This window comes from Cavia porcellus, unplaced genomic scaffold, assembly GCF_034190915.1.
Source record: "Cavia porcellus strain 051 isolate PalLab524CR breed Dunkin Hartley unplaced genomic scaffold, mCavPor4.1 scaffold_5, whole genome shotgun sequence".
In the NCBI taxonomy this organism is placed as follows: Eukaryota; Metazoa; Chordata; class Mammalia; order Rodentia; family Caviidae; genus Cavia; species Cavia porcellus.
In genome coordinates, this window is record NW_026947488.1 from 98,989,060 (window position 1) to 99,013,649 (window position 24,590).

Consider the following 24,590-nt stretch of genomic DNA (forward strand, 5'->3'; position numbering starts at 1 on the left):
GGAGGTAGTCTGCGTTTAATAATACAAACAGTGCAAAGACCAAGCGAGTCCTACGGAACTGAGTCTATTTTATTCATGAGTACAGGACAGAACAGCAAGGAGGACTTTATGTGTGGTAGGAAAAGGGTATTTTCCTGATGCAATAGTCTTACATTTTTATAAAGAATAAAATGTTTCATATTTGGGAAGCTGAGGCAGGAAGATCACAAGTTTGAGCCTAACTTAGTCAGGTTAGTGATAGAGCAAGACCTTGTCTCAAAACAAAAAATTGAAAAGGGACTGGGAACATAGCTCACTGCAAAGACCCTGGTTCTATCCTCAGTACTCAAAAAAAAAAAAAAATTCTATAAGAAATGCACCAAAACAGTCTTTAATTAACTGATGAAATATTTTCTTAATTTGCTGAAATAACTTATTAAAGACTTGTACTATCAGGATATAAGATATAATGTGAAAGTGTGTGTTTTATTAATGGACACTGATTATGAGTAGCTTTTCCTATGATCTCCTATTACAAGTTATCTTTTAAATCTTTGAACTTTCAACTCTTGGAATGGAGAACTATAATTTTACATCTAAGAAAAGAAATATATTTTATATATTTTCTTCTTTCCTCTAAAAGAGGGGCAACTCCAAAGCCTTCCTCAGGCCTCCAACCTAAAAGTTGTAGTAGGCCATGTTTTGAGGGGGTCCTGGCCCTGCGGGGACGGGTTCTGCAGTTCATGAAATGCCGTGCGCTCGGCAGTTGTGACTTAGTGTTTGGATCTCACTCCTTAGCTGTCGCCAGGTGGTAGCAGGTGAGTTTGTGATGACCATGCTGACACCTGAACTGCTCATTCTGGCAAAAGCCTATTTTTTAAATGGTGAAACCCATTTACACTGTTAACTCCTTTTTTGGTTGTAAATGTCTGTCTGAGACAGGAAAGTCAGCCCAGTCCACCGGGTGTGTTAGTGTGAGGCCCTGTGCAGGTGGTGAGACCATGTTGGCTGGCTGGTGACTGTGCTTGGAGCAGTGCCTGGGACGGAGTCTGTGTTAAGTATGTGTTAACCACGTACCATATACGATGGTACATGGTTTTGTTCTCTTAAAATGTTTTTATGGCCTCTGAATTCCTTATATTGTGTCTCTTCTGTTCACTTGAAAAGGTTTTATTTTTTACACTTGGTTACCTTACATCTTAAGAGTATATAATGTTTACTGCTTTGTAAAGTGATTTTTCTGTTCCCTCTCTCTTCAATGCATCTTCAGTGCATTTGTGTTGTTGAGCTTATAACATTCATTTCTACTTTATTTTTTATTTTAAAGAGACTAAAACCAAACAAAATAAAACAGAATAAAGCCAATCAGAACAAAACAATGAAAGCAATACAGGACTTCAAAACAAAACAAAATAATAGGAACAGTGGCTACCATAATGGCTCGTTATCTTCAAAATAGCTGCCCATACCATCAGACCTAATAAAATAAACAAAACAGAATAAAACCAAACCAAACAATGAAAACAATACAGGACTTCAAAACAGAATAACAGGAAATTAACAGCTGTCCAGACATAGGCTATGAAATTAACCAGACAATACAAGAACTAAGTTGCTTCTTCACTCCAGTTGTTATCTTCTCAGAAGTTTCAGGAAAGTGACTTCTAATTCCTGCTGTATCTGTGTCTCCTGAACCTGTTCTGTGTGGGCTGAGGTCTGAGATTGTGTTTTGCTCTTTCCTCTTGACATTTTCCTGGGTTCCTCCCAGTCAGCCCCTTGCTGCACCTGGAGTGCTTCCTGCATTGGCTACCAGTTCCTCAGTATAGCGGATTGGGCTCTGCACTAGGGTTCCTCTGATCCACAGTTCCTGGAGTGGAGGAGAGGCATGGGCAGTGTTTCACCAATACTCCCCCAATTCATTTTCTCTTTTAACCACGGAGCCCACATTTGTATAAGACTGAGTCCTGTACTAAGTGGATTCACCACTCACATTCAGAACTTTTTCTGTGGTTTTCTTAAATGGCAGCTGCCTTTGGTCTGAATTCAGGCTTTTCTTCAGGATTTCAAGATCTTAGTTCCTTTTGATAAGTGGCAACCTATTCTTTTTCTTTCTTTGTGGTGAATGTTAATCTCCATTTGTATTCCTTCTTGTTTCTTATAGTACCTTTGAGTGGCTCTGGACTGGCTCTCTCTCTCTCTCTCTCTTACCCCCCCCCCCTTTTATTGCTTCTTATGCTGCCATGGTTCTGGGGCCAACTGAGAGGGTGAGGTCACCTGGGCAGAGGCCAGGATCTTGTCCCAGGCTGGCACCCATAACAGCTCACAGTGACGTCCCCTGTGATGCTGGTAGGTGGGATTGAATTCTCTGCGATGTGTAGTTTTAGATTTGTTCCTGATGATTTGTTATGTCTGCTCTGATGATGACTCTGGCCAAGGATCCCTATGTGGCTCTTGGTTCAGCCCCCTTCCTGCCATTCCTAGCACCCTCTGCTCTAGGGATCTTCCACATGGCAGCAGTGATGTGTGTGTCCCTTGCAGGCTGTGCCCTGCCTTGAGGACTCTTGCCTGGGTGGTGCCCAGATATATGGGCTCCTACCCCATTGTCTGCAGGGACGGCTCAGATGCCTGTGGTTTCATCAAGGACGGAGTTGGCTTCATTGTATTCTCTGAGATTGGCAAGGAGCAGTTTGATCATTTGACCGCATTTAAAAAGCAGAATAGACTTTTGTCATGTCCAGTTTATGCATTTTACCTATACATTTGCCTTATGCTCAGATCTATTTTATCATGTGACTAATTGCTATTAATTTGTCCTTATAAAAACTGTTTTGCATTTTTTATAACAGCAACTGAGGCATGAGAATTTGGTTAATCTGTTGGAAGTGTGTAAGAAGAAAAAAAGATGGTACCTGATCTTTGAATTTGTTGATCACACAATTCTGGATGACTTGGAACTCTTTCCAAATGGACTGGACTACCAAGTAGTGCAGAAGTATTTGTTTCAGATTATTAATGGAATTGGCTTTTGTCACAGTCACAATGTAAGTATTAAGTTTAAGTAATTATTTTGCTAGTCCTTGACTATCCAGACAGTAGTCTTAGTAAGGTATTTATATAAAGTTTTCATCAGTTAGCCAGGCATGGTGGCTTATGCCTGTAATCCCAGCACTTGGAAGGCTGAGGCAAGAGGATTGTTGCGAGTTTGAGATCGGCCTGGGCTACAAAGTGAACTCAAAGCCAGGCTGAACTGCATGGTAAGACCCTGTCTACAAAAGACCAAAAAAAAAAAAAAAAAAGTTTGTATCAGTAAAATAATTGAAATGAACCACATTACTTTGGTATTGCTGGTTTTCCTGTGTCATCATACTTGTATTCTTTCCTCTCAACACATTAAAATTTTTCCATAAGCTGGGCATGGTGGCAAACACCTGTAATCCCAGCATTTGGGAGGCTTAGATGGAAGGATCTCTGTAAGTCTGAGGTCAGCCTGGACTATGTGGTGAGTTTAGAGCCAGCCTGAACTACACGGAAAGAGCCTGTCTCAAAAAATAAATAATTAAATAAATAAAAATTAGGCCATAGTGAAACATTGAGAGGATGCAAGATTAAGATTGGCAACCATACTATCTAAATTTTGAACTAGTTAACATTTTGCTGTGCAAGTTGCAGGCAGTAGTACACTTTTCAACGCTTAGTGGTTCACCTGTGTGTGTCATAGACTTGTCTTAAGTATTCATTTGCTTTTCTTTAGGGTAGCATTTGCTGTGTGAAGCTGCACAGACTGAATGCCAGGTCTCAACATGCACACACTCCCAGGACCTGCATGTTTGTTAGCCCAGGCACTGGCACCTGGTTATGAAGTATGGAAGCTCAGAGAGCTCTCCTCTTACACTGTAGTTTACTGCAGTAATTTCATATGTCTGGAGTGCCACAGAAAAGCACCTCCAGGAAAAGTGACACCTATGGGGTAAAAATGAATCGCACAACACTTAGTGTATCAGTTTTATAAAATACCTGAACACGTTTTGTATGATTGTGGAAGTAGTAACTGCTAACACTAGAAACCCTGAGCCCTGAGGTGGCTCGTAGAGGCCCTAAGGGCTACCACAGGCAGGCAAGCACAGCACTGGGCTGCTTGCTGGTAGAGCGGGCATGAAGCAATGCGTTGCCTTGGGCGTTCAGCCTGCATGGGCTCCATGTGCTTTCCTCGTTATGCTCTTGTGACTGATGAGGCTGTGTTTAATAACACCCCACCTTTGGGTGTACCAAGTCAGGGCTGTGTTTAATAACATCCCATCTTTGAGTGTACCAAGTCAGCTGCATTGGGGGAAGGTTGCCAGCTCGGTGCTGTTCTGTCTGTAAGGCAGGAGACATTACTAACCAATGCCTCCATCCCTATACCCCAGAGGGTGCGCGTTCCTGTTTAAATTGTGTGTGGTGTAGACTGTCCTGTGTAGAGGACGGGTCTCTCTCCAGTTTGTGACCACTTCTGTAGGGGAACCTCAGTGCATTGCCAGGCAGGCGTGCTGCCACTGCTCATCAGTCACTCACTTCCAGACCCTTGCACACGCTGGTCGCATAGCCCCTCTTGCCAAGCCTTGAGCTCCTCGTCTGCATCCTCTCTACCAGGCCCCTGTGCAATAGAAAGAGTACTGGTATCTGTCTCAGGTGAATGTGTGGACAGAGTAAGTTAAAATATGTGAAGTACTGAGACAAGTGTCTGACACATAAATGGCCACATGTGATCTATCACGATTTATTAATAAGTGTACCCTAAGACCTTGCTTACTTGGCAGTTAGCAAAATTGTGGTGGGAGAGGGCATAAGTAAAAAGCATGCCACAGACACATGCACACACATACCCGAGGTCAGAATACCTGGATTTAAGAAAATGTAAACACTGATTTTTAACATAGTATCTGCAGGTGTATGCATCTACATGTATGAACACTTGAATTAAAATTAAACGAATCGTTTGTGGGGCAGACTGAGTATTAAAAAATAATAAAGGCTGTTGTTAATTCAGGTTTGACCTAAATAGCATAAGACATTATGCAGTATCCGTAGATCCCTAAAAAACTTCTTTGCTAGAGTTACTGGGTGTGACAAATAGTTCACTGAGTTTGTGCCTGCTGTTAAAAAGACCCACATCAGGGCTGTGCTTTCATCAGTTCTCTGCCCAGCCCAGTGTGTCCAGAGAGTGAAGGTGTGATCATGCTGTCGTGCTCCAGTGTGGGTTCCATTTGGGCTGTGTGGGAACCTGACGGTCCTGCTCCTGGGGCTCCTTGTTTGGGGCCTGAGGGGACCAACCCAGAAGGCTTCCCGCTGCTGGCTTTGCTCTCTCCCCGCCCATCTGCTGCTGTTTCTGCAGCTCGGTTGGCCTGGTCTGGGCCTGTGTCCCCATAGTGACACCGGAGGGTACAGAGGCTGCTCTGCAGTGACGGCTGGCCATGTACCATGCTGGCCTTTCAAAAGGGTTGAAAACAAATAGTTAAAATTTTCAAAATACGCTTCCATTAGGCATAGGCCTAATAACTTGTTTGGCCTGGCATAGAGCTGTTGAGACTACGTCTGTCTCCACATCCTGTCACTGCTTCCAGAGTTCCTCCCGTGGCAACGCTAAGGCCGCATCCCTTCCGGTGGACTTTGCATGGGTAGCTCCAGTTGGGCTGCAAAACCAGCGCGTTGGTCTTACACAGCTGTGTTCCCCCTTCCGGCCTCCACCGAGAAGACACAGCCCTGGTCCCTGACCCGATGCCGTCTCATCCTGCCCTCCTTGCTGGTCCACCAGGCTCCCTCTCAGTCTCCGTCTGTTCAGGTCAGTCAGCATTAGGACCTGCAGAGAGCCACACCATTGAGAGAGAGCTTGACGGTAGTCATCAGCTGGAGGGTTGATTTGTTAATCAATATGCCTTTGATTCCTGTTCAGTTTGTTCAAGTCAGGATGGGTGCAGTTTCTCGCTCAGTGGTTCTATGAAGCCAGGACCATTACACATGTCTTTCTTTTGGTGCCCCAGACCTTTTTGTCTAACTCTGCTGTGTGCTTTTTGTCTTAGATCATACACAGGGACATAAAGCCAGAGAACATCTTGGTGTCCCAGGCTGGTGTGGTGAAGCTGTGTGACTTTGGGTTTGCGCGCACGCTGGCTGCACCCGGGGAGGTGTACACAGACTACGTGGCCACCAGGTGGTACAGGGCGCCAGAGCTTCTGGTTGGAGATGTCAAGTACGGCAAGTAAGGCACCAGCACACGGGAGGAAGGAAGCAGAAGGACCTGCTGGTGCTGGGAGGAGGGGTGGAGTAGGTGGCTGGGCTGTGAAACGAGAAGGAGGTGCCACTCATGTCCCTCAGCGTAGAGCACTGGCTTGTCCTGTGTAGCAGAAAGGGGTAGAAGAATTGTGGGAAATAGATTTTAGACCTCAGTTGTCAAGCCAGGCTTCAGGCACACACGCATGCTCCCAGAAGTCCAGAGTGCGAGGCGAGGACGGTCGAGAGTAGGAGGCTCCACAGCAAGACCCTGTCTCCAAAAAGAAGCCTTCATAAGTGGATTCTCTTCTCTTCACTCTTTTACACACACACACATGCACACATACCCTTGTGGTCGTGAGATGGCACCTATGGACCAAGCACGGGCTGGGTCACTGTTCTGCTGAGCCACACCTTCAGTTCTTTAAAGAAGAGAAGACTGACCTTCACAGCTTTGTGTTACGTGGTTTGTTTGTTTGTTTGTTTGTTTTTGGGCTTTTTGAGACAGGGTCTCACTGTGTAGCCCAAGCTGGCCTCAAACTTGCTGCAGTCCTCCTGCCTCAGTCTCCAGGGTGCTGGGATTACACATGTGTGCCACTACGCGTGGATTATTTTTCTGGTTTTTGTTGTTCTGTTTTCTTTTTGAGACAGGTTCTTACTATATATGCTGACCCTGAACTTGCCTCAGTCTTCATTGCTTTTGTTAGAAATCTTTATAAAATATTTTCCACATCTTCTGTTTTCAGAGTTATGTTCAGCATCGTCTAATATTTTCTTAAACACTCTGAGTTCTCATTTTACTGTCTTTGTTATAATTTTTTGTGCCATTTGTAATTCAGAAATGAGCTCAGGTTACTTCAGAGTTGTTGCTGTGCTAAGTGATGTTCATATATTCTTTGGTTCTTGTGAGTGATATTTTTTTGTCTTTTTTTTCCTTTTTATTGGTACCAGGGATTGAACTCACGACTGCCTGCTTGCAAGGCAGGAGCTTATGCCGCTGAGCTAAATCCCCAGCCCCAATATTTTTGTTTGATTTTTGCAGTGCTAGGATTAGAACCAGGATCTTACACATGCTAGGCAAGGGCTGTGTGACTGAGCAGTATCTCTAGCCCCTGTGACTGATTTTTAAGATGTTCAAAGATGTTGTCCCTATTAGCTTCCATTCCTAGAACTGTCTCTATGGCAGCAGCCACCCGTTTTCTGGTGTGCTTTTGCGGTGTGTCTGTAGTGGTCTGTCCACCTTGGTAGAATCCTGTGTATGTAAGAGCCCAGGCTCTGAATGAAAGCCTGAGTCTTCCAGGATGAAGTACACATAAAGACAGTTTTGTCTTTTCAGAAGCCTTTGCTTGTTATGTCACACAATTGCAGTTTCTGGAGTTCCCACTGTTAACATGAGGAGCTGGAACTCAAGAACAGCATCCTCCTTGGATAATTTACAGGCAGTGATATGCAGAACAGAGCCGTGTATGGACGCGGGATCTGACCACCTTGCTTCTCTCCAGGGCTGTCGATGTCTGGGCTATTGGTTGTCTGGTAACAGAGATGCTCACGGGGGAGCCCCTGTTTCCGGGAGACTCTGACATTGACCAGCTCTACCACATTGTGACGTGTTTAGGTAAGGTGATGATCTGTATCTTACATTGTTCAGGGGTTCTCTCCTTTGTGTTGATTTTTTAAAGTCATTGGTATAGTACATTAAACAGGACATAGATTTTAAGTGAAGGTAGGGAGCAATTAAAAAACCACACTCACAAGGCATTCGGCGAAATCCAGCTGTTCCCCTGCTTCTCACCGTCAGGATGAGATTGGGTGAGGTGACCCTCAAGGGCTTTGGGCAGAAGGTCACAGCTAGAACAGTCTCACGTATGCCAGAGCTCTGACTTCACATTCAGATATAGAACTTGGAAGACAGAAATAATGAGAACACTGGGGTAGTTTCACTGTTTGAGTTCTAAATTTCCAGGCTAGGAATTCAGTAAACTGTTAAAGTGTTTGCTTGCACATAAGTATTTTCATATGCATTTCATTACACAGTACATATTAAAGTGGAGAAAAAAGATCTGATGCTCAAATCTGACCCTAGGCAAAGACACAAGATCATTCGACAGAAAATTCTTAGAGGCAGAAGCCTGTGGCTTAGAGAGACCATGTCCCTCTGGCTGATTGTCATTATTTTGGTCAGCTCATCGTAGTTTATCTTCAGAGATGGAGTGTGAGTGCATAGGTCTGTAATGCTGTAAGATATGCTCCCCTTGTCCATTTCCTGTATTCACCATCAACTCTACTCGTCTGAGTGAGATTGCAGTGTTCAAGTCCTTGAGTTGACTTATGGTGAAACCACCAGGCAGACGGCCACGTCCCGCCCAGTGACTTTGACGCAGGTCCCAACCTCCATTCCCTGCGTCTACCTCTCCCAGACCTGGCTCTTCTCTTAGACGTGGAGGTGTGTGCTGCTTTTGCTTCTAGGTAATTTAATTCCAAGACATCAAGAGCTGTTTTATAAAAATCCTGCATTTACCGGAGTACGACTGCCTGAAATTCAAGAAACAGAACCTCTTGAAAGACGCTATCCTAAGCTCTCTGAAGTTGTGATGGATTTAGCGAAGGTAATCATTCTTTTTCTTTTCATTTTGTGATAAGGAATTTATGGATTGTAGAGACTTGTTTCTCTCTGTAGTTCTAGAGGATCCTTTAGGTCTGCAGTTTCCTCTGATCACCTTGATTCTCATACAGTAAGGAAGAGTTTAAATAATTTGGTGTGTGTGGGAACTTCAGTAATGAAAGCTTTAAAATCGTATGTTGTAAAACTCATTAAGAAACATTCATGGTTATCTAGCATGTTTTAAGTGTGAAGACATTCTCCTCTAAAAAATCTAAAAATGTAAAACTAAATGTTTATATGGAAAGGAGAAGAAAAGTTAGAAAGTTAGAAAAGTAGTAAAATGCCAAACACAGGATCATGACCTGTATTGCAGTATCCAAGGGACCCTTGTATAGACCCTGGGCTCCTGAAGTCTGTTTCCAAATGGCCTTTACTTTCACCATGTGTGAGGAAGCTGTTGAGGTTCTCAGCGCCGCAAGCTGGTGCTCAGCTCGGAAGGTATCTTTAGCTGGGACTCTGCAGAGTAGCAGACACACAGGATCACGTGACTTCTACCCAAGACTTGTCATTTTTGCTTTAACCCTTTAAAAAAGTTTAGTACACTTGTAACTAATTGTATCGTGTTTAGAATAGTGTATTTCCACTTTTCTACATAATCTCACAAGTGAAAGTTTTCACTGAGATCAGATTTATGATCTGTCTGTAAGGAGACTTGAAGGGCATGAAGGTTAAATTTCTCATCTACTTTTGTTCCGTAAGTCGAATCATATTTTTAAACATTTTATTATAAAAAATACCAATTACAGAGTTAAAAGACTAGAAGCATGGTCATCTCGTTGTCATCTGGCTTTGACAGTCACCACCCTGTATCAATCTATTCAAGCCTCCTTCAATGTTGGCTTTTTGGCGTACCTTCCTTTGTTGTTTGGTTGGTTCCTTTGATTTTTTGAGACAGGGTGTCATTATGTAGTTCAGGCTGGTTTTGAACTCACTGTGTAGCTTAGGCTGACCTGGAACTTAGAGCAGTCCTCCTGCCTCAGCCTTCTAGTACTGGGATTTTTGGCATATTTTGAAGCAAATTCCAGACATTGTGTTATTTCATAATTATTTGTGGAGCTTTTCTTGCTCATTTAAAACTACCAGCTGAGTTTCTTTTCTTTCTACAGCTACTTTTCTCATTGCTGAGACAAAATATTCCACATCCAAAAATAAGGAGGAGAGGTTTATTTGGCTCATGGTTTGTGGGAGTTTTAGTTCAAGCCACTCCACAGCAGGGTGGCTTAGCCGAGGGGCATCACATAGGAGAAATAGGCAGAGCAGGCAGAAGACAGCAAGCAGCTGGTGACAATGGCAGCCCTCTTTCTCCCCCTTCTATTCCATCCAGGCTTCCCACCCATAGGGCAGGTAGCGCTCAAACCCAGGTAGGACCTTCCCACCATCCACACCCAGGACTACGCAGACCAGTCAGTGGGCTAAGTTAGTAATCACACACTTTTAATCCCTGCACCACACACTTTAATGTGGAAAGGCCCCCAATGCCTGCATGAAGCTTTGGGGAACATCTAGACATAGCTGTAAAATACAGATATTGAGGGTTGCTATCGAGATCTTCTATAAAGCCCAGTAGCAAGTATAGAGGTGGTGTTTCCTCTCCATTGTACAACAGCTTTGAGTGTTAAAAAGTCACACTAACTTCTTCTTACCGTGAAACACACAATCATCGTCCAAGATTTTGCTTTTTATAATTTGAATTAAGATTAACATATAGATTGCAATTGGTTGATTATCTCTGAGACTTATCTGTGAGCTTTTCTGTTTTTTAAGACCTGGCTTGGGGGTGATTGGCCTGTCCAGGTTTCTGTGTTGTATTATTATGTATTTGTTTGTACATGTTTGTCAGACATAATGTTCACATTCACTTTAGGGAGTAGGATGTGTTTAACTTGTAAAGATTATTTTTATTCCCCTTTTCCTTTCCTTCCTCCCAGTTCCTCTATTCTAGATCTCTTCCTTCATTGCAAAGATCTCTCTTCCTGTTTCCTGCGATCTTTTTTATTTTGTTTTAAAAATTATTTAACTTTTCTCATAAGAGAAAATTATTTAATTCTCATGTAAGAGAAAATTATTTAACTTTTCCCATAAAAGAGAAGTTATGTGATATATAAGCCATACCTGATTTATTTCTCCTTACACTGTGGTCTCAACATGCATTCATTTCCCTACAGATGGATCCAGCCTATCCTTCTTTGTGGCAGAGTAATGTTCCATTGTGTATAAATGTCACACCTTCTTTATCTTTTCATCTGTTATGGACACACAGGGCTGCTGCCAAGGTGTTAAGAGCTGTGCTGCTATAATATAAGCCTCTTTTACTCTTTTGTTTCTGTTTGAATCTTGCAAAGTACTGAAGCAGCAAGGCTGTGTGTCCTACAGTGTAGTCAAGCCTGCTGGAGAGGAGAGCATAGTCAGAGTCAGATCACTTCCCTCGAGTTTGTTTATTCTACCTTAGAGGCATAGGGACCTGGGTTTTCTTTATGTGATATTAGCACCTGGTGGTCGCTTCCTAGAGTTGTACTTTCTCTCAATTATAGATGTTGTACTTACTCTTGATTATAGATGTTTAAAACCCATTGGTTGTTATGGGGAGCTTTGTGTTTTCCTGTGTAGTATCTGGGAACTTAAGTGTGGGCAGTTTCTCTTGGCTAAGAATTGTGTTTTGATTTTTCAGAAATGCTTGCACACTGACCCTGACAGAAGGCCACTGTGTGCTGAGCTCCTGAGCCACACTTTCTTCCAGGCGGACAAGTTTGCCGAGAGGTATGGCGCCAGCGCTTGCAGGCCAGGCTGGGGCGGAAGTGCAGTGAGGCTTCCTGCATGGTGACTGTGTTGATGCCAGCTGTCCCCTCCTTGGTGCTCCCACCCACTAAGCAGCGGGGCGGAGCCTGGGTGCTTCCTATGTCACTCCCGTTGCCCACCTTATCTCCTGGGGTGGCGTCTTGTCAGGTCCTTGAGTCCTTGGCCCTGCTGCTTGTGATGCTGTCCCATTGGTGCTGTGCATCTGCAGAGATGCCATGGCACCTCCTACAGTCACACATGAGCAAGCACGTCTCCCATGCTGCCACTGGTACTGCTAGGGTGCTGTGGCCCCTGGCTGTAGTGCTGCTCTGGTGCAGAGCAGAAAATAGTGAGGTCAGGAGCCCAGGGTTGCCTTACGGCTACAAATCTCATTTAACAACCAGTAATAGAGACAGTGAGGTTTTCTTTTTTCTTTTTGGACACACAGTCTTGCCATGTAGTCTAGGCTGCTCTTTTTTTTTTTTTTTTTTTTTGTCTTTTTCGTTTTTATTGGTACCAGGGATCGAACTCACGACTGCCTGCTTGCAAGGCAGGTGCTTATGTCGCTGAGCTAAATCCCCAGCCCCTCTAGGCTGCTCTTGAACCCACTGTGTAGCCCAGGCTGGCCTGAACTTGTAGTGATCCTCCTGCCTCGGCCTCCTGAGTGGATAGTTGGATTTTTGTGTTTGCTTTTACTTTCCATTACCTATGATAGGTTGTTTTGGTTGAAATATGTAGAGAAATTCCCTCACAAATGTGTGTTTGGGGCAGAGGAGGAGAATTGTAATAGCCTTTTTAAGTGATGATGGATGTTCTTTCATTCTGAGTCTAGTTCTGAAGCCCCGTCAGAACTTGGCCTGGTGCTCTGTAAATACTTCCTTCTGGAATCTGAACCCACATCAGTGTACTTTCTTTCAGCTGCTGCATTAAAACCCATTTGTGTCTTGTTATCTGAATGGTTCTTTTACTCATCAGTACTTTATTAACATCATCTGTTAGTCATTTGGAAAATTCTGATTTGGCTAAATTGTGGAGATGTTTCATTATGTAATATTTAAATTTCACATTCCATCTCATCAGAGGATTTTAACTGTTGAGAAGTTTCTAAGATCACAGGCTTCAAAGAATTCTAATTTTCTGTAAAGTTTGAATTTGATCATTGACAAATAGTTTCGTGTTTCTTAAAGTGACAAATTCAGTTTTCCTTTTTTGAAGAAAAATGTCTGCCACATCCACCGAGACTGAATAACTAGAGTGTTCTGCTGGTCTTTCTTGCTAGTGTGACTCACACCTTGTGGAAGGGAGGTCGAGTTGGGTTTGTGTCCGAGTCAGACCAGCACTGGTCATGGCAGCCACTGGCCTCGGGCGCAGAGGTCCCAGGCGCTCAGCGCAGCCGTGCTTGCCAGAGCACTGAGGAGGAGCAGGTCCAGGGTCTGGGTTCCCAAGGTCACGCTGTTGCCTCCTCTCCAAGGCAACAGCGCTCCAAGGCTTCTGGACGCACTGGCCTTTTCCTTTGAGCTCTTGGGATTGAGGAGTGAGCTTGCAGGGCTGTCGTGGGGCCAACAACCTTAGTTTGTGGCCTTGTCTTTGCACCATTTTCAGGGCTGGCATTTTCACATTAAGGACAGACCAGCATCATCTTTGTGCCCCTCCCAGAACGGCCCCAGGAGTCCCCAAAGGTTACAAGAGCCCCCGTTCCTTTCCTGGCTGTCATCTGGGCTGTATCTATTATAGATACCCCAGTTCCGTAGTGGCAAACCCACGGGTTTGTTCATTGAAAGCGATTCACCACCACTGCGGTAGTTCAGCACTCAGTTATTTTGTTGGTTTTGTTTTTAGATTTTTGAGGCAATGTTTCTCTGTGAAGTTCAGGCTGCCCTTGAACTAAGTATGTAGCCCAGGCTGGCCTGGAACTCACTGTGATCCTCCTGCCTCAGCCTCCAGGGTACTGGAATTACAGATGTGCATTACCATATGTGGCTCAGCCCTCAGTTTTTTAAAGATGCTCTGGAAAATCAGTTTTTTGTTTTTTGGGCTTTTTTTTGGTCTTTTTGAGATAGGATCTCATTATGTAGCCCAGGCTGGTCTCAAATCACAACAATCCTCCTACCTCAGCCTTCTGAGTACTGAGATTATAGGTGTTTGCCACCACACCTGGCTCGAAAATTGGGGTTTTTAAATATTTGTCTCTTACAATTTAATTTTACTGGTTTCTTTTTTTTTTTTTTTGGTTATTTTTATATAGATTTTCCCAGGAACTACAGTTAAAAATACAGAAAGAGGCCAGGAATATTTCTTTGCCTAAAAAATCCCAAAACAGAAAGAAGGAAAAGGAAAAAGATGAATGTTTAGGTGAAGAAAGGAAAACACTTGTGGTACAGGTAAATGTCCACATTTAAAATTTTAAATTTGGGGGGAGTGAAGGTTTTTGAGGTTTAAAGATTTTTGAGCCTTTAGCAAGCTGTTTCCATTTAGCCTTGCTGTGAGTGTGTCCATCCTGTTGCTGTGACCCTGTTACAAGCTGTGCCATGTTCCAAGTGCCTCCACGCACCTGACTTGTGCAGAAATGCTTGTTTAACTTGCTGGTGTAAACTAACAACTCCACTTTAAAGGGAGCCAGAAAATAGTTCATGCCAAGTCGACAGGAGCAGCTGTGGCCTGGGAACCCAGGTTCCCCTCAGTGACATTTTCTGCTGTGACAGAGGTGACATGAATGTTTACAGCTAGAGAACGTCACAGATAGAGTGCATTTACTCAGTTGGGGGGACACAGGTCGTGGGTTGTAGTTTAGCAGTGATCTTGACCGAAGCTCTCAGGGAGGTCGCATTTGGTCGAAGCTAGCGATACAACTCCCACCCCCATGGTCACGGGGGTGTTATATCAGGCCCCAGGGTTGGGGTGGAGGGCCTGTGGTGACCCAAGCATGCTTAGTTCTCAGCCTGCGGGATGCATGGGATGCAGCCAGCCAGGGCAGGCTGTCCGCAAGGTCGGGTGCAGACTCAGCTTCCTCAGAGAACCTCAGTGCCCTGCGCACCAGACTGAGCCTGTGAGCATGTATGTCCCTGTACACACACAGGGGCACACATTCACCCGCACCCTGGTCCTATTTCTCTTCCTTAAGTGACATGAAAAAAATTGTTCTTAGAATTTTGTGTAGAGCAAAGCATTTAAGAATTGACAAGTTTGGGCTGGGGATTTAGCTCAGCAGCATAAGCTCCTGCCTTGTAAGCACGTGGTCATGAGTTTGATCCCAGGTACCGATAGAAAAAAAAAGACTTGACCAGGACCAGTTCTTGATATGGCAACCCACTAACCCAAAGCAAACCAAAAGCAAAGTGTTCTCAAGTCTCTGTCCTTGGCTCAAAGTGGATGAACACAAAAGTGACAATCTCGCTTGCTCGTTCATGTTTTTCCCACTGAGCTTTATACACACACACACTGACACACAAATATAAAGGTCAGAATTAGTGTGAACTGTGTTCATGTTCTTTTTGTATTTTCACAATGACTATATGAATAAGAATCTGGATTTAATTTTAATGTCATAGAGAGTAAAGATGCCAGGGAAAGGGGCAAATTCTGCTCTAGGTAAAAGTACTTTCTAGGAAGAGGTCATTTTTCTTTTTTTTTTATTGGTACCGGGGATCGAACTCATGACCATGTGCTTGCAAGGTAGGCGCTTATGCCGCTGAGCTAAATCCCCAGCCCTGTTTTTCATTTTTTAGATCATTAACCTTCTTAATACTTTTATTAATGGTCAGGATGCCAATGCTGATGCCAAGACTAAAGATCCCAAAGTGTGTAAAACAAAAGGGTCCAAAGTTGATGGAGAGAAAGCTGAAAAGGGTACGAGAACTGCCAATGCCAGCTGTCTTCGGAACAGTGGGACCAGCCACATGCAGGCAGCGCCCTCAGACTGCCTTGGGGACCGTGGCAGCCAGGCCACCAAGGTCCCAGGCACTGCCATTCCTCCGCTGGCGCACACTCCATCTGCAGCGGCCCCTGGTGGTCACCCCGGAGCCCAGAGTTACAGGTACCCATCTAGAAAGCAAGGACACAGTATGGGAGGGTGTATTTGCCAGTCGTAAGTCTGCTGATTCACTCCAGCACAGGTCTGCACTCTGCTCTGAAGCTCTTCTTACTTGTCAGATAGCAGTTCCAAAACTTTATGACTTGCATGATGGAAGTTACTAGGATTTGATTTTTAAAAAAAATCCTATGAGTGCTAAGAACATGGGTTGTGATATTTAAGCCAGTTACTCCAGTAACTGAGAGGGGGTTATGACCAGGAGGGGGCACTCTGTGGCTGTGTGTATGCAGTGGGAGAGAAAGCCCCAGTGGCGTGCATCGTGCACTTGAGAACGGGCTCTGAGTCCTGATGGTGCTGCCTGCTGCTTGGTGGTGAATGTCATTTGGGTTTGCTTAAATGATTATCACAGCTTCTAACCGTGTTCGGTTTTTACAGAGTGGATGAGAAAACTAAGAAGTATTGCATTCCATTTGTTAAGCCAAATAAACACTGTCCGTCAGGAATTTATAATATCAGTGTGCCCGCACAGGTAAGTGAGGTGTTCTCAGGAGCAGAGTGTGCATGTGTCAGTCCTGGACGGGGATGACCATTAACTCTGATAGGAAGAACTAAGTTTCACCTGGATGCATAAGATGAACCATGAGGTTCATCTTATGGTTATTCCAGCCTGTCAGAGTCATAATTTGAAATTCTGGAAGTTTAGGTTTTGTAAGTCTGGAACATATTACTATAATGCTACGTGTGTGTGTGTGTGTGTGTGTGTGTGTGTGTGTGTGTGTGTGTGTGACAGAGAGAGAGAGAGAGAGAGAGAGAGAGAGAGAGAGAGAGAGAGGATTGAACCCAGAACCTTTGCACTGCACTACATCCCAGTCTTTCTTTATTTTTTATTTTAAGCAGGGTCTTGCTAAATTGCCCGGGCTGGGCTCAGACTCATAGCCCTCCTGCCTCAGCCTCCCAGAGTACAGAGATGACAGGCATGTACCACTGCAGCTGGCATCAGTGCCCTGTATTTCATTGTAGTCAGCAACATAGCAAACTTTCTTATTTCCCATAGTGCTGATTGAGTCTCTGTTTAGAGTAAGTGAGAAAATTGCCTTCATATCTGATCATCTGCGTATTGTGTGGAAGACACTAAAATTAGATGAAGTCGGTCTCGTTCCCTGGAGCTCAGGGCCTAGTTAAGGATGCACGGACTAGAAACATGCTGGGACTCAGTGCTAGCAGCACTGCAGGGCACCAGGGCAGCTGGGGAGGGAGCCTGGTGCACTCAGCACAGCCTCTGGAAGGCTGATTCCACAGTGGCATCAGGGCATTGCTGTCCTCTCGTTCAGTGCCTGTCTGCAGGAGCAGTGTCCCTAGTGTCCCTGCAGGGCCAGTGGGAATCTGCACAGGCAGAGCCCCTCCTCTGCCCTACCTGTCTACAGTCTGTTTCCATCAGTCTGTTCCCGCCACACTTGTTTGCTTGTTACTCTTGTAATATTCTTCCTGCCTTTGGCTTCTACGTTTCCCCTTGCCTCCGCTCTAGAACATTCTTCCCAGGTGACCCCACAGGTACTCTCTGTCTCCTTCGGCTCACATGAAACCTGCTGTGCCATCTTCTTTAGTTTGTCTCTCACTGCTCTCTGTTGCCTCTGTGCTTAATTCTTATCTACCACAGGAGCTTGGCATCCTCTGTGTGCTGGTTGCCCCACACTGCCTGTCGCCATGAGGGGCAGTGTGAACTTCCAGGTCAGTGGTAGCTTCTCTCTCATTTGCTGCCTGCTTCTCTGTCACTTGCAGCAGTGCTTGGCACCTTGAAGGAACTGCAGGGTCCGAGTGGGGCTCAGTGGCAGAGCATGCTCAGCACCTGAGTCCTGGACTCAGCGCCACCCTGAACAAACCTGGTTTGTTCACAGAGCAGGGAGGTGCGGCTCTTCCCTAAGGAAGACTTAAACAGGAGCTTTTCTTCTCCCTCATGGTCCTCCAAGCTGGAAAATGTCTTCTCGTGTCTCTCAGGACATGGACGCTGCATTTGCTTTTCTTCCAGTTATTCCGTGGAGTGTCTGTGCTGTTAGTGCTTTCCTTTCCTTTTGACACCCCGATGACCTTGTTAGTATTCATGTTGGATAATCCTGGACCACGTGGAAGAGGATTTTGACCTCAGGCCTTCAGGATAGCTGGTGATACCATTACCCAAATTGCTATCAGCCTGTGTTTCGGTGTGGCATGATTAGTGCTGGCTGTTGGCTCATGATTTTACCACCAGTTGTGTTTATGCTTGATGTAGAGACTGGCAGAATATAGAGACTGTGTGCGGGCAGAGGGTTGGGCTTTCGGTAATGAAGCTCGGGGCAGGAGGAGCTAAGACACTGCTGGAGACAAGCGTGCCTCCCCCACCTGGGAATTAATGCGTAGTTAGGAAGTTATGATGCATTTCATTTGTCAGTGTTGAAGTTGTTTGGTAATTTAAACTCATTTTTAAAATTTTTTGCATGTGTAGGTAGTTTTTTGAACTCACTTATTTTATAGTTGATTTGAGTTCAGAGCCTCAGCAGTTGTTCTGTTATAAGAATAAGCAGAAGGCCTTTGTGGTAGCACACACCTGTCATTCCAGCATTCGGGAGGCTGAGGCAGGGGGATCATTGCAAGTTTGAGGCCAGCCTGAGCTACAAAGTAAGCTCCAGCTTGAACAAACAGATGCTTCCAAAAGGAGGAAAGTAGAGGAAGGTGAGCCATACTCCTCGGCACCTGTGAGGCCAGCAGTGTTACAGTCTGGATGCCAGAGCCCCAGAGTTGGCGTTCCTACTGTATGCGTGTTTGCTCTGTGTTCATTTCATTATTTAGGCATGCCTAGGCATACATATATAGCGTTTCATCATACATATATATGTTTTTTAGAAAATCATAATCTATGCATCACCTATTTGGAAAATGTTGAATATAGAGTTTCTGCAGTTCTTTTTTTAAAATTTGTTTTAAAGGGCCAGGGATTTAGCTCAGCAGCATAAGCACTTGCCTGGCAAGCACCGCAAAAAACAAAAACAAAAACAATTTGTTTTAAAAAGGATCAAAAAAAAAAAAAAAAAACAAACCTGTGTAAGAGATACAGGATTTCAAATCATTACAAAATCAACAGTATTACCACAATGCCTTTTGATGTCTTCAAAGTAGCTGCAGATAACTTCGGATATAGTAAAAATCAAGCAGAATAGAATAGAACAAAACATTGAATGCAATAAAGGACTTCAAAACAAGCCAACAGTAAATCCAAAATTGCTACCATAATATATCTTGCTATTGAAATATCTTCTCCTGCCATCAGATTTAACATAAACCAAAAATAATAAAACCCAACCCAACAAAATAATGGAAATGATATGGGACTTCAAAACAAGACCATAGAGAATCAACAATGGCTGTAGCCCTCAGAAGAGATCCCCTCTAGATGCCACACTGTGTACCCCTATCCTGTGAACCCATGATCAGACCTCTGGCCCTAGACCTGCAGTGTTAGTGAAACACCAAACACCACAGTCATCCAACTGCATTTCACCTCCATAGCTGTCATTGCCTGTGTTTCTCTGGATCAGCTGGTCACTTATGCAGTTGGCGGAAGGGGATTAGTATTTATTGTTGGCCAGCCTGTGATGCCAAAAGGGGTTGGGGTCTGGGTTTTCCCAGTCTGGCAGCAGCCCGTACATGGTGCTGGTTCCCAGGACTTGCTTGCCGGTGTGGCCTTGTTCTCTCTACCCCTGGCCCATAAATGGCACTGACTTATGTGAGAGGCTTGGGTCTAGCTGTTCCTGGTCTGGTAGTAGTCCAAACATGTTGCTAGTTTGGTTTCTGCAGTTCTTAAATGAAAAAGTATCAAATTTGTAAAGTTGCAGAATTCAAGTGCAACTATTCCTTTTTTTTACTTTGTCAACTATGAAGTGATAATAAGAAAGATTAGGGAAATAGTAGAAGTTGTATAATCTTGGGGAGTGGGTCTCGTATGCTAACTCTGAGAACAAATGTAGGAAATAAGCAACAAGATCTTCCTGCTAAAGTGAGAAGCATGCTTGGAGAAGTGATAGGACGCGTATGGGGATCCACTCAAACAGAGGCAGTGATTGTCTCTGGGGACGGCAAGGGTACAGGAGGCAGCCTGCCCTGTCCCCGGGAGTCCAAGGACTGGCAGAGGGAGAGCCACTTGTCATTAAGTTCAGTGAGGAAGAGGCATAAAACCGTTGCTGTGTTGTTAGGGTCCTTCAGTGTCTAATTATTCCAGCCCTTCAGATCCACACCTTTTAGGAAATGTATGTAGTAGTTATAAGGAAACTGCAGTGTACCTTGAACTATTCATCTGTGCTGCCCCTTGTGGCCATAGCAGGTCTCCAGTGAGAAGAACTTGCTTCAGGCAAGCAGGAAGCGAAGGGAGTACTCCAGGACAGAGGTGCGACTGCCTGAGCTGAGCTACAGCCACCTGCCCGATCTGCGCGCCTTGGAAGGCATGGGTACGTGTACGGTGCTCTGTTTACATTATATAAAGTACAGAAAACCAGCAGAATGTTAACAATCAAAATTTACAGTGACTTTTCATATTTAAGTAGGTAAATATACAGCTCTGGGTAATTCAGACTGAGGGACACTTGGAGAATATGAGAAGCTAGCAGAATGTCTAATGTTTTCACTGTGTTTATGGTTATCTTTTTTGTAGCTCGAAATTCTAGACTAATAAGGAAAGAGAACAAAATTCTTTCTGAATCTCGAATCCCTTCTCTGGCTGCTATTGACCTTCATGCCTCCAGCATGGCACTGCACCAGGTACAGAAATGCTCTTTGTAGGTATACAGGCTGGTACTCCCTCCAACATGTTCTAGGGACAACTTGCTAAGAATTTGGCAAGTTTTTGTGTTGAGTCTATAAAATTTTGCTTGTAAATTTTGTCTTACAGTTCCTTGCACCCAGTATCTTCCTTTTTAATTAATTTTATTGATATATTTTAGATATACATGACTGCATTCATCATAGGGACCTTGTAACTGTGTATGATATATCTTGATTCTTTTTCCCCAATCGTCTCCACTCCCTTTAACAGCTCTTCCCCACCTTATTTACAAAAGCTTTGTTTCCTTTTTTTTCTTTTATGTTTTTCTTTTTCCTTCCTTCCTTCCTTTTCCCCTCTCCTCTCTGTTGTTCCCCTTCCCATTTTAGTATGTTTTTCCTATTTCCCAATATCTGTTATACATCTGCATTACCTTTTCAGGTAATCACACCAGAGAAGCAATGCAGTGTTTACACATGTGTATCTGATTTGTCTTATTTGAGTAAGGTCTCAAGGTCCATCCATTTAGTTAGAAATGTCTCATGTTTATCTTTCTTTATGGCAGAGTATTAAAATAAACTCCATTGTATAAAAAACCACATCTTCTTTATCCATTCGCAGGTTGATGGGCATTTGGGCTGTTTCCAAAATTTAGCCATCGCAAACTGCTGCTACAAACATAGATGTGTATCCTCCAGTAAAGGTGTTTTGCCCTTTTGTCAAAGATAAGGTGGCCAAGTATGTGTGGAGTTGTTTCTGTATTTTCTAACCTGTTCCATTGATTTCTGGCCTATTTCTTTTGCCACCACCATGCTATTTTTATCACAATAACTTTGAAGTATAATTTCAAATCAGAGATTGAGATGCCCCTGCCCTGCCTAAGTTGCCTAGAATTACTTTTGATATTCTAGCTCTCTTCTGGTTTAAAATGGTCTTTACAATTGTTTTCTCTAATTCTGTGAGGTATGCCAAAGGTATTTTGATTGGGAGTGCATTAAATCTGTATAACAATTTTTGGATGTATGGCAATTTCCACTATATTGGTTCTTCCTACCCAAGAGCAAGGGAGATCTTTCCATTTTATGATATCCTCTTCAATCTCCTTTTCCAGAGTAACTTTTACGTCCTTCTTTAGATTAATTCCTAAGTATTCATTTTGGGGGGATGCTATTGTGAAAGGTGTTGTTTCCCTAATGCTTTTCTCGTGTGTTGGTTATTTGTGTATAGGAATGTCATTAATGTTTGAGTATTGACTTTATCCAGGTATGCTACTGAATTTGGTTATTAAATCTAGAAGTCTTTAGGTGGATACTCTTAGAGTATCATATCATCTGCAGATAGTGGTAACTTCACTTTTTCCTCTTGTTGCTTTTGTTTCTTTTTCATGTCTAATTGTTCTGGCTAATATTTCCAGAATATATCAACTAAGAGTTGTGTTAGTGAACATATTATTCCTGATTTTAGAGTGAAAGCTTTCAGGTTTTGACATTTGATACGATGTTGGAAGTTGGTTTGTCAGTGGTGGTTTTCATTAGGTTGAGATAAAGACCATCTATTCCATTTTTCTGTAGGTTTTTTTTTTTATCATTAGTGAGTGTTGGATTTTGTGTTGTGCTGTGTCTGTGTCTGTGGAAAAGACCTGTGGTCTTGTCTTTGACTCTGTGCATTGTACTTACCGACTTGCATGCTTGCTTTGGCAGCACATGCACAGTTCTTGACTTGCCTCTGTTGAGTCATCCCTGCAACCCTCAGATGAATCCTGCCTGGTCATGGTGTGTAATCTTCTTCATGATGTTCTGTTCTGTTTCCCAGTACCTTACTGAGAATTTTTGCATTTGTGTTCATTAGGGAAATTGGCCTGTTCTCTTTTTCAGTTGGATCCTTCTCTGGTTTTGGTATTAAATGGTTGCTTCAGGTAATAAATTTGGAGTTCCCTTCAATTTCATTAAAGAGTTTGAGGAATTATGGCATAGATCTCTAAATTTCTTGTAGAGTTCAGCAGTGAGTGCATCAGTACCTGTGATTTTTTTGTTGGTAAGTTTTTAATTATATCTTCAATTTCATTTACTGATACTGGCTTATTTAAAAATTTTATATCTTCTTGATTCAGCTTTGGTAGTCATATGTATCTAGGAACCTGTGTGTTTTCCGTGTTACTAAAATACAGGTTCTAAAAGTAGGTACTGACGTGGGAGCAATGAAACCCAAAATGTGTAATAGTCATTGTACAAAAGAGAGGAAAAGAAAGTGCTCCAAACTATATAACTGCATGTATATTTAAGTGTATAAGATAGAAAATGATATCACAGAGTTTAATTGGATCAATGAACAGAACTGTTTGCAGTATCATTGATGGAATGTCCACTTTACAAGCTTTAATTTTGTGACTTGAACAATTATTTCTAAGATGACAATATGTAATCCATTAACTAGTGATTTCCTACTGTTCATTTTTTTTCTGTAAATCTGTATAACTTGTACCCTTTCCCTGCTTTTTTTTTCTTTTCTCCTTAAATAAAATTTAAAAAAAAAATTAAAAAAAAAAAAAAGAAAAAAAAAAATAAAAGTAAGGGGCTAGGGGTTTAGCTCAGCGGCGTAAGCACCTGCCTTGCAAGCAGGCGGTCGTGAGTTCGATCCCCGGTACCGATAAAAATGAAAAAGACAAAAAAAAAAAAAATAAAAGTAGGTACTGATGGTCTTACGAATTTTTGCAGGGTCTGTGATGATTTCACTCTTTTTATTCCTAATGCATGTGTTTGAGTCTTTTTTTTCCTTTTTTGATGAGGTTGGTTAAGGGTTGGTCAGTTTTACTTAATCTTTCAAAGAACCAACTCTTTGATTCATTGATTCTTTGTATTGCTTCTTAGTTGTTGAGAGTTCGGCCAACAGTCCCAATTGTCAATATTGGGAATCCAGCCAACAGTCCCAGTTGTATGTCTTAAGAATGTGGCACAAAAAATAAAAAACAGAGGCAAGTGTAGTATTCCATCAATGGCTGGGAAGTCAGTTTCTCTGGATTGGATTGGCCTCCCACTCCCAAAGCAGTCCCTATCAGGGGTATGCTCTGAATAGGTGGGGCTAGTAAAGGATTGCAATTCACTAGAAGACTCAGACTCAAGAGGGCGTAGATGATCTTATGTTTAGAAATATCTTGTCCTGGCACATAATCCTGAGATGACTCAAGAGGGTGTGAATGATCTTATGCTTAGAAGAGTCAGTGGGAAGTCTCAGGTGGGTGGTACCAATAATCCCAATCCTTCTTTTTGTCCCATAGGGAAATATGCAGAATTAGCCATGGTCTCCAACACATCTCAATTGTGTTAATTTTTTCTCTGCTCTTTATATTTTCTTCTTCATACAGGCTTTGGGCTTGACTTACTTTTATTTTTCTAGAAACTTGAGGTTCAGCATTAGGTTGTTTATTTGATCTAGCTCAAGTTTTCTGATGTGAAAATTCACCACTATAAATTTCCCTTGTTAGGACTGCTTTCATTGTGTACCGTAAGTTCTGGTATATTGTATTGGCATTACTGTTTAATTGTAGAAACTCTTAATTTGATTTTTAATTTCATCTTTGACCTATTAGTTGGTCAAGAGGGTGTTATTTAATTTCCATGTGTTTTTGTGGTCTTATCTGTCATAATTTCTAATTTCATTGCACTATAGTGTGATAAGTATAGGATAATTTCACTTCCTTTGCATTTACTTAAGCATGTTATATGAGCTAGTGTGTGGACTGTTTGGGAGAACATCCCATGTACAGTTGAGAAAAATGTATATTCTGATGTGGGATGGAACATTCTCTAGACACTGTAAGTCCATTTGTTCAAAAGTTTGGTTCAGTCTGGTATTTCTTTGTTGATTTTTTTTGTCTAGTTGATCTGTTTATTTGTAACAATTAGATGTTGAGGTCCCCATTACAATTATATCAGTGCTTACTTGATTTTTCAGGTCCATTAATATTTGTTTTATATAGATGGGTGCACTGGTATTTGGTGCATATATACTTAGGATTGTTATCTCTTCCTCTTGGATTGTTCTCTTATAAGCATATACAGTATTTCCCTGCAGAGTTGGAGTTCAGAGTTCATGGCATCATTCATTAATTTTTC

The 24,590-nt window shown here is 42.9% G+C and overlaps 1 protein-coding gene across 3 annotated transcripts in view; it reads left to right on the forward strand.

Annotated features, from left to right (window-relative positions):
* The window catches only part of Cdkl2 (cyclin dependent kinase like 2), a 40,777-nt gene that overhangs the window by 8,948 nt on the left and 7,239 nt on the right, over positions 1-24,590 (forward strand). For 2 of the 3 annotated variants that reach the window (XM_005003440.4, XM_063249404.1), the window contains exons 3-12: positions 2,826-3,020; positions 6,036-6,214; positions 7,728-7,840; positions 8,692-8,831; positions 11,556-11,644; positions 13,908-14,043; positions 15,424-15,695; positions 16,128-16,221; positions 20,041-20,167; positions 20,371-20,477. In XM_005003440.4, coding sequence (XP_005003497.1) covers positions 2,826-3,020; positions 6,036-6,214; positions 7,728-7,840; positions 8,692-8,831; positions 11,556-11,644; positions 13,908-14,043; positions 15,424-15,695; positions 16,128-16,221; positions 20,041-20,167; positions 20,371-20,477 — 1,452 coding nt within the window. The remainder of the gene's footprint in view (positions 1-2,825; positions 3,021-6,035; positions 6,215-7,727; positions 7,841-8,691; positions 8,832-11,555; positions 11,645-13,907; positions 14,044-15,423; positions 15,696-16,127; positions 16,222-20,040; positions 20,168-20,370; positions 20,478-24,590) is intronic. The other variant, XM_003469374.5, reaches the window with a different exon arrangement.